Raw genomic sequence first — 9,030 nt, forward strand, 5'->3', positions numbered from 1 at the left:
ATTTTTTTAAACTGTGTAAGAATATAATTATAATATTAATAATAATTTTTTTTATTAAAATATAAAAACTCTTGTAAAATCATTTTATCCAATATTATTACTCTAGTATCTTTTATATCCTAAAATCTTTTAATGATAGATTCATTTGTAATAGTCTGGAATATATATCTTTTTTGATAAAACAAATTAAACAATTATTCAAAGACTACATACACAACAATTACAAGTTTATTAGTGTTTGGATTTCTAATGTTTTTCCAATTACTACTAGCTCAGCCTGAAATGTAGATGCCTACTTAATTCCTAATATGCCCTTTTACCTCAATGTCTTGAGCTTTTCAGTCACTTTCTCTGTTCGTCTGATGAGAGAGAGCAAACAAAAAAAAGTGCGAGAAAAAAAAATTCGCTTGATGGACTAATTTCACTTGTAGAACCCTAAATTATACTTCGGTTAGTTACCTTCGATCCCATTATCGCTTATATGCATTATCTATCGACAGATTGAGTTTTCATAGTTTTAATTTCCTCAAATCTCTTAGCAATCTCATCGGTTTCCCATCATTCTTCTCCCATTTTGATACGGATTGAAATCAATGTCCAATTTATAACCTAAAAGTATAATTTCTTGCTGCATGCTTGTGATTTTCAGTTTTTGCTATTCAAGATTGTTGCGAAAGCTTCGATCTTTTAGATGATGAACAAATAAAGATTCAATCTTTGATTTTTGTGGTTTTTTTAGATATGAGTGAAACAATGCGTGAAATCGTTTTCGCTCTAGCAGCAGAAAAGTCTGAACAAGAAAGTGTGTTAATTTCACTAGACATTGAAGACGACAAGTTATTTCTCTTACACTTCATCATAGGAACTTACTTCGGACCAGATTTAAGAAACCATCGGAAGAAATCAGGATTTCAGATAAAAGCTTCGAATCTTCCAACAAAAGATGAGCTAACTGGCTCATTCATGAAACGAGCTGAGCTAGAACGTGTGTATCACTACATTCTCAACAATGCAGATCCATCTTTAATCGTAAAGCGGAAGATTTTACTTCAATATTTTAACGGAAAACGCAGTAATTCCGACGAGGATTTTCCCCTGTTCAGAGATCTGTATCCGCAAAAACTGCACCGTGAAAGCCGCCTCGGGAATCAGTATAAGCTTTTCGAGAGCATTGTGTTTATCAATGATCCAGATACTTCTTGTATGAGAGAAGATTGTGTTGAGCGGTTTAAGCGGCTTACGGGAATGCAGAGCTTTACTTTGAGCCTTGTAGTCGAACCTGTTGCAGGCAATGAGGTTGAGGATAAGATTGATGAGAGCATGGAACCGTCCAAAGAAGACTCTGGCTTGGAAGTTTCTGTTGACGACAATGCCGGTACTTGCACTAGTGATGAAGAATGTGATGTTGCTGCAAATCCCGATTTGGTTGTAGATGGGGCAATAGCTGGAGCTCAAGCTGGACAGGTGATGGGACTGATGGATATCGGTGAATGCTCTGACGCTTATCTCTTTCGTGTATCGCTTCCCGGTGTGAGAAGAGATGAAAGTGAGTGACTTTCGACTACGTTTGTAGTCTACTATACCGGTCTTTTGACCTTGTGATTGTGTGTTTATTTGCAGGAGATTTTAGCTGTCAAGTAGAAGAAAATGGGAGGGTACTAGTTAGAGGAATCACTACAACAGGTGAGAAAGAAGTTCATCGTTATACTCGAGTGTTTGAGATGCAGACGCAGAATCTTTGCCCACCAGGTCACTTCTCTGTCTCGTTCCACCTCCCTGGTCCTGTCCATCCGCATGAGTTTTCCGGCAGATTTGGAACAGATGGGATTCTTGAAGGGGTCGTAATGAAAAAGTTGAAGAAACAGAACTGCTTAATCTAATGTAGTTCTAGGAATCATCAGTTTTTTTTTTTTTGGTTTTGGCTGACTTAGTTATGGACTGGTTGCTTGTGTATGTTCAGTTCTCGGTGTTTTAGTTTATGTAACGTCTAACTCGATAGACCAGACCGAATAATGATATCCAAAATGACATAAACCAAAATGACATCTGACATAAAACATAAATTCTTCAACTAAAAGTCTACAACAAACTCATGACTGACATTTTCTATTAACATTATTCTTCTTGTTTAGATCCACTTGGAAGAGGTCTTCGAATCGGAAGGCTCTGCAGAAAACAAACAACAAGAGTAAAATCAAGTCTTGTTAATGAAACGTTAAAAAGGATAAAACATAGAGGAAGCTAAAAACTAACAGTTTATGAGGCGAGGTTAATTATCAGGATCCTGATGGTCAGCTCCTTGTTGTTGCCACAATGGTTGACCCATATACGGGTTAGGCGGATATGCGCCCGGGTTACCCATAACCATTCCCGGGTTTCCAAGTGGAGCTGCTCCGGGAGGTAAGTATCCATACGGGTAACCAGCTGCTGTGGCGGCATCAGCACCAACTGCACCCAACACTTCATCACGGAGATCCTCCCGAGGAACAATATCCACAAGGAAATCAAAGATATCGGTTCTGGTCACTGCAGCTGCGATATCGTTCTTTTGAAGCGTACGTCTCTTGTTCTCCTCGGTGTGGTTCCACGACCTTAGTGTAAGCTCCAGAATGAACATCTCACAGGCCCTCGCGAACACGACAGGTGCCTCGGCTGAGATCATCCGCACGTCTTCATCGGCTTTCATTATTTTCTTGATTCTAGCCAGTGGAAGGCTATGGTTCTTGAAATCAGTCGTTTTCTCAATCTCTTTGAATTGGGTTTCCCAGAAAGACTGAAGCTGTTGAGTTAACTGTTGCTGTTGTTGCTGGTGGATCTGATGGTATGCTGCATGGTCTGGACCGGCTGGTGCAGTGGTCATTGGGTTGGTTTGGTATGGGTTTGAGCCATAGTTCATAGCTGAAGATTGTCCTTGTTGATCCATTCTCTACCAAAAAATTATAATTAAAATAAATAAAATAGAGAAAATTTTTTCTTTACAGTTTAAATCCTAACATCGAAATTACTCACTCTAATTGAATATGTTCAGGCTTATTAAAAACTAGAAATCTTACCAGAATTAAAAAGCAAAAAAATTAACAGGGAAAAATTAAATAAACCAATTTCCAACAAAATAAACAGAGCAACAACTTCGCTAACTTCTCCATAAGCCAAGATAAATAATCATTAATTAGTGTCTTTAATCTTAGATGATTTGGCGTTCATTCTTTACCAGAATAAAAACTAAAAAATAAAATTGCGTTCTGATTGCTTTTTTTTTTTAATTAAATCTAAACCCAACATCAATCTACAGATACTAATGGAAAGTGAACTTACAAAGCAGCCTATTTCATTAAACAAGATAATACCTATCATGTAAAATGGGAGAACAAAAAAGCTGCGATTCATGCTGATTTTTATTTACTAAACAAATTTTGAACAAAACAAAAACCCAGAAAATGTTGGGAAATTTAAGAGCAAAGATCACACCTTCTAGATAGTTTTCTCTGTAGAATCTGAAGCAATTGCGAACAAAGACTGAGATTTGCGGAAACTCTTTGATTTGGGGATGAGAGCTTTAAGATCTGAAGTTTGTTATATTATTTTTTGTATCGCCTTTCTTCAATATAGGGTTTTTCTCCTTTACTCTTCGGAAAATATTATAATGAGAAATTAGGAGACAGATGGCTTAATAAAAAACGATTTTAAAGCTCGGCTTACTTTCAGTTTCGAATATTATAAACAGTTTTTTTTTTAAGAAAATTAAAACATTTCAGCTTATGTCAGCTTGTATCTTTTGAGAAATGGGGGAAAAGGATAATTCTTATTTTATTTTAATTTTTTTCTACTCGTGTATGTACCTCCTTTGTTTGTTAAATACATTTTTGCCCCTCACTAACACAAAATTCATGACTTCGTAGGCCGAGCGAGACAAAATTGTTAACAACATATATTTTTTTTGAATAGAATGTTAAATTTATTCAGATAAAAAAAAACATCATTTTTTCAACTAGTTATCAACTAGTGCAGCAAGGAACTATATGAGATTAAGAAGTTTTAGAAGACCGAAGCAATATTCATTTGGTGTAAAACCACTTCTCTATTCCTCCTTCCAGTCGAGCATCTCCCATTGCTCTAATGGACGAGAGGCGGTTCCTTATCTGCTTGTCGACGCTTTGAATCAGCTGCATGTCTGATTTGGGTTGTTCTCCGTGCTTTCTGTTGTTTCGCTCCCTCCAAACTGTATAGAGCGTCGTTTGAAAAGTGTATCGACTTAGCCACTGTAGAATATAATCCCGCTGTTGATTTTGGATCGTCTAAAGGATCCCGTCCCAATGGTTTGTGTAAAACGGCGATAGAAGCTTCCTTGTGAGGCTGCTCCAGATCTTCGCCGTGAAAATACATTCAAAGAAAAGGTGGTTACGAGTTTCCACCGGTGCTCTGCAGAAAACACACGAAGTGTCAGCACCAGTGTTCCAATACGCGATGCGATCCCCAGTGGCAAGCCGATTATGGATCGCGAGCCAGCTGATGAAGGAGAATTTTGGAGTTGAGTGACGAAACCAGATACCCTTTGACCAATCGCATAGAGGGTGAGACACCCTGATCAAAGAAAGTGTTTCCTTGGAGCTGAAAATTGGACTATATCGGTCATTTCGACGTCTCCACAAATACATATCGTCACCACTCGTAATACGCCTTTGCTGATGCAGAGAGATAACCTCTTCAATGGAGTTGAGGACATCAACTCTATGCCGTCGACGACGATGAGTATGCATAGCCATTGCTACCGTGTAATGGCTAGGAATACCCAAATCGATACAACCTCGTTGTCCAGTAAGATCAATCAATCTTCCCAAAGGACTCCAAGAGTCATACCAGAACGAGGTGTGGTCACCCATTTGAATATCAACGCGAACAAAGCTTTTGGCAAGCTCTCTGTATTTGAGAAGCTTCTTCCACATCCAGGAGCCAAGCGTTGACGAATCATTTGCATTCCAAAAAGAGCCTTTTCGGATTAGGTGCTTTCTTATCCAATCAACCCACAATGAGGAATTCGATGCAAGAATTCTCCATATCATCTTAAGGCAATTCACTTTATTGGCATCAGCGACTGATCTGAGCCCCAACCCGCCTTCATTCTTCGGTTTACAGACATCCTTCTACGCTATTTTTGCTTTCCTTGGGTTTAAGTCCGGACCCGACCAAAGAAACGCAGAACATAGCTTATCAATCTCGGAGATACAGGATTTTGGCAAGCGGTACGCAGATATCCAAAAGTTTGTCAGGCTATGGATGACTGAGTTGATAAGCTGTAGGCGACCCGAGAAAGACAGGTATCGAGCAGTCCAGGTGCTGATTCGTTGTCTGATTCTCTCCAAAAGAGGGCTATAATCCTGAGCTCTCATCTGCTTTGTAAGAAGTGGTAAACCCAAGTATCTCACGGGCAGGGAGCCGGATTCGAAAGGGAATTGGTCCAAGATAGCATCCAGAGTGGTACCCGAGACCCCTGCCATATATAATGTGGATTTTTCGAGGCTAATGTTCAGACCCGAGCATGTTGCAAAATCTCGAAAGAAATTGAGTATTCCCTCGACAGAGCTCTTTGTGCCATCAGAAAACACAAGCATGTCGTCAGCGAAGCACAGGTGCGTAAGTTTCAGATTATGGCAGAGAGGATGGTATCCAAATCGTTGCGATATAGCTGCTTGATCCAACAGTTTAGAGAGAATGTTCATACAGATCACAACGAGGTAAGGCGATAAAGAGCAACCTTGGCGAAGTCCCCTTTTACTCTGAAAGTATCCAGCCAATTCTCCATTGACTTGGACAGAGAAAGAAGCAGATGTGACACAGAGTTTGATCCAGTAGATGAATTTCTGAGGTATATTCAAAGCTGAAAGCGTAGCAAGCAAGAAAGACCATCGAACTGTGTCAAAAGCCTTAGATATATCAATTTTGATTGCACACCTGGCTGAAATGGATGGCTTGTGATAGTTTTTAACCAGCTCCGAAGCTAAAAGCACATTCTCCATTAACAACCTTTCCTTAACAAAAGCTGATTGGTTCTTGACAACAACATATTATTGTCGAAACAGTTGTGGATGAAGAAAAAACACGAGCTCATAGGCAACGGTCTATTCCCGCCTCAACTCTTCTGAATAGTCCGAATTAGGTTTTGAATAATGTATCAGGTTTTGTAATAGATATTTGGATAGAAGAAATTAAGCATTTGCATTATATAATTGCGGAGGTGATTATCAATATGAAAGAATACTATAGAAAAAGTACATGCTTGCATTGTGAAGATATTGACAAAAAACTTTTAATTATTATGTTTTGTTGGATGAATGTTAAATTTATTCAAACCTAGAAAAAAAAAACAACGTTTTCTATATACAAAATGCGAGCTTAAGTATTAGAAAAAATTTTGAAACAGAAACAATCGAACATGTGAAGTTGTACACTCAACTCACTGGTCTTGAAGAAAACCAGAGCTGTAATCTTTCTTCAGATCGATGATCACCTCAAATCCTTATGGCACTGAATCGATTTCGTACATCCTTGTCAATAATTTTAATCAGCTTGGAGACTGGTGAAGGTAAGCCTCATGCCTTCTATCATTTCTTTCTCTCCACAGTGTGTAGATGACCATTTGAAAAAGATACCGAATAAGGAAAGCCTTCAGTCTGCCCTTATGAGGATGGGAGATAAGACGTTAATCTCCGTCCACTCTGTTGAGAAGTCACGATCAATAATCCTTTTAGCTAAGTCTAGTCCACACCTGCACAGAGTAAGGACAAGAGAAAGTGAGATGGCTTCGAGTTTCAAGTGTGTGAAGACAGAGAAAACATGTGCCATTGATGTTCAAGTTCTATGCCTGCACTCGATCTCTAGTAGACAGCCGATTATGCAAAGCTAACCAAGCCATGAATCCAAATTTGGGACAACAATGCGAGAACCAGACCCCTTGCGACCAAGGAACCTTTGGAGCAGATGACCGAATTTAATCTCTGGTAGTTTTTGTGCAAAAAATATTCCTATATGAGCTCTCTTTTACCCGCCATAAAAAACATCTCCCTTGTGTTCCCTATATCTGGTACTTAGTGCCTCTATTTCCTCCTCCACCCTGTTCAGAATTGGGCTTTGATGCCTTCTTCTTCTATTCATGTGAACTACCTCCTCAACTGTTGCCTCCCTCCGTATCCCAAGGTCAATAAAGCATCTAACTCCGGTAAGTGGCAAGAGAGTACCCATTGAAGACCACTAGTCACCAAAACGAGGCTTTCCTCCCATTCCCAATCTCTACTTTGAAAAATTCTGCAGCTAGTTGGTGACTTTTCATTATCTGCTTCCATATCCATGAACCCAAAGAAAAAACCTCCAGAAGTAACCATAAAGATGAGTCTCTACATGAGGTTTTGTCGAGCCTATCTGACCCAAAGTGAACCATCAGCTGTTACGAGCCTCCGTAAGAGCTTTAAGACGCTAACATCATTAGCTTCCCGGAGGTTTTCTATCCAAGACCTCCTTCTGTCTTAGATTTACAAACATCCTTCCAAGCAACTTTTGCTTTCCTCGGATTAAAAACCAGCCCAGACCAGAGGAAAGCAGAACATATACTTTTGATTTCATCAAGATATCTATTTGGTAGCCGAAATGCTGACATCCAAAAATTGGTGAGACCTGCAATCACCGATGAGAGAAGTTGCAGCCTCCCTGCAAATGTAAGAGTCCGGGCTGTCCAAGAGTTAATCCTTCCCTTTATTTTATCAATTAATGGTGCATAATCCAGGGATCTCATCTTTTTCAACAATAATGGTAGGCCAAGATACCACATCGGAAGAGTCCCAAACAAAAAGGGAAACCGTTGTGCTATGTTAGCCCTGATCGTATACGAAACTCCTGCCAAATAAACTGTTGATTTCTCCAAGCTTATTCTCAATCCTGAAATTCTCGAGAAATCATCAAAAACCCCGATAATTCCCTCCAAGGAGCTAAGTTTTCCATCAGAAAAAATCATAACATCATCTGCGAAGCAAAGATGAGTCAGCTGTATGTTCGAGCACTTAGGATGAAAACCAAATCCTCGCTGAACCGCAGCTTGTTCAAGCATTTTGGAGAGGACATTCATAGAAATGACGAATAAATACGGCGATCAACGAAAAACCCTGCCGAAAATCTCTAGAACTTCCAAAATACACTGCAAGCTCACCATTTACTTGGACTGAGAACGATGCAGTGGAAACACAAAGCCAAACCCAATTATTAACACCGTATTTGTACCCATTTTTACCATTGATTTCAAATGTTTTTTCAAAGGTTTTAATTAGTTTTAAGAACTTTTATTATAGTTTTTCTATGTTTATAGTTTCAAGGCTCTTTTCAGGAAACCTAGAGAAAAACATGGCAAAATGGAAGTAATCCACATTTTCAACTCAGAGTCAGACCGTCAGAAGTTCAGCCTCAAATGAAGACCTTCTCGCCGTCTGATCCAACTCAAATTTAGAGACATTCTAGAGGAGACAACAAGCTTTCCATATCACTTTACATTAGGACAATCCAACAGTGCAATTAAAAGATACGTGAAGAGCAAGTTGACCGAATTCACCAATTCCGGAAGACTCTCTCACCCGCGGCAAAAGTGTATTTCACCTGCCCCGGAGGACTCTTGCCTGCGGTGGACCTAGCTATGCCAAGCCACAAGGCCCAACATCAAAGCCCATTTACGTCAATCCTCTTCAGAAAAAGCCTTAATTAAGACCTGGAAGACCTTAGGACCTATAAATACATTAAGACCTGCGGGTGTGTGCTCCTGTAATGATTTTTTGAACCACTGAACTTAGTGATTAGTTGGTTAAGGTGATGAGAGTTGGTTAACCATACATGTGCCTATTTTAGTTCAATGAAGATACTGGAAGTAAATAAGGATAAATCTTCCAAAGACTAATTAGAAATGCTTAGACATCGATTAGGGTAAACTGGAGAAGTCTGCATCGTCCCCTATGAGTTTAGATCCCTGGTTTGAGTCGAACATCCTTTAAGTTTTTC

At 39.3% G+C, this 9,030-nt stretch overlaps 2 protein-coding genes across 3 annotated transcripts; one reads left to right on the forward strand and one right to left on the reverse strand.

Annotated features, from left to right (window-relative positions):
* Positions 1-323: 323 nt before the first annotated feature.
* On the forward strand, positions 324-1,984 carry LOC18009823 (increased DNA methylation 2). Of its 2 annotated transcripts, none has more exons than XM_006392419.2 (3): positions 324-450; positions 740-1,546; positions 1,621-1,984. In XM_006392419.2, exons 2-3 carry the CDS (start codon positions 742-744, stop codon positions 1,878-1,880), a joined length of 1,065 nt encoding a protein of 354 aa, XP_006392481.1. In that variant the 5' UTR covers positions 324-450; positions 740-741; the 3' UTR covers positions 1,881-1,984. The 2 variants fall into 2 exon arrangements, with proteins under 2 accessions (XP_006392481.1, XP_024004676.1); XM_024148908.1 differs by having other exon boundaries at positions 740-1,486.
* A 26-nt stretch (positions 1,985-2,010) lies between these two features.
* Positions 2,011-3,669, reverse strand: LOC18009767 (nuclear transcription factor Y subunit C-3). The gene is made up of 3 exons (XM_006392418.2): positions 3,469-3,669; positions 2,254-2,926; positions 2,011-2,166 (listed from the first exon to the last, which is right to left on the reverse strand). Exon 2 carries the CDS (start codon positions 2,921-2,923, stop codon positions 2,270-2,272), a length of 654 nt encoding a protein of 217 aa, XP_006392480.1. The 5' UTR covers positions 2,924-2,926; positions 3,469-3,669; the 3' UTR covers positions 2,011-2,166; positions 2,254-2,269.
* Between the last annotated feature and the right edge of the window lie 5,361 nt (positions 3,670-9,030).

This window comes from Eutrema salsugineum, unplaced genomic scaffold, assembly GCF_000478725.1.
Source record: "Eutrema salsugineum unplaced genomic scaffold, Eutsalg1_0 scaffold_8, whole genome shotgun sequence".
NCBI classification, from domain to species: Eukaryota; Viridiplantae; Streptophyta; class Magnoliopsida; order Brassicales; family Brassicaceae; genus Eutrema; species Eutrema salsugineum.

Bases quoted from the DNA above. Each gene is read 5' to 3' on its own strand.
- LOC18009823 (XM_006392419.2), top strand. From the start codon at position 742: ATGAGTGAAACAATGCGTGAAATCGTTTTCGCTCTAGCAGCAGAAAAG. The intron at 1,547-1,620 runs GTGAGTGACTTT...GTTTATTTGCAG, and splicing joins CGGTGTGAGAAGAGATGAAA to GAGATTTTAGCTGTCAAGTA.
- LOC18009767 (XM_006392418.2), bottom strand. From the start codon at position 2,923: ATGGATCAACAAGGACAATCTTCAGCTATGAACTATGGCTCAAACCCA.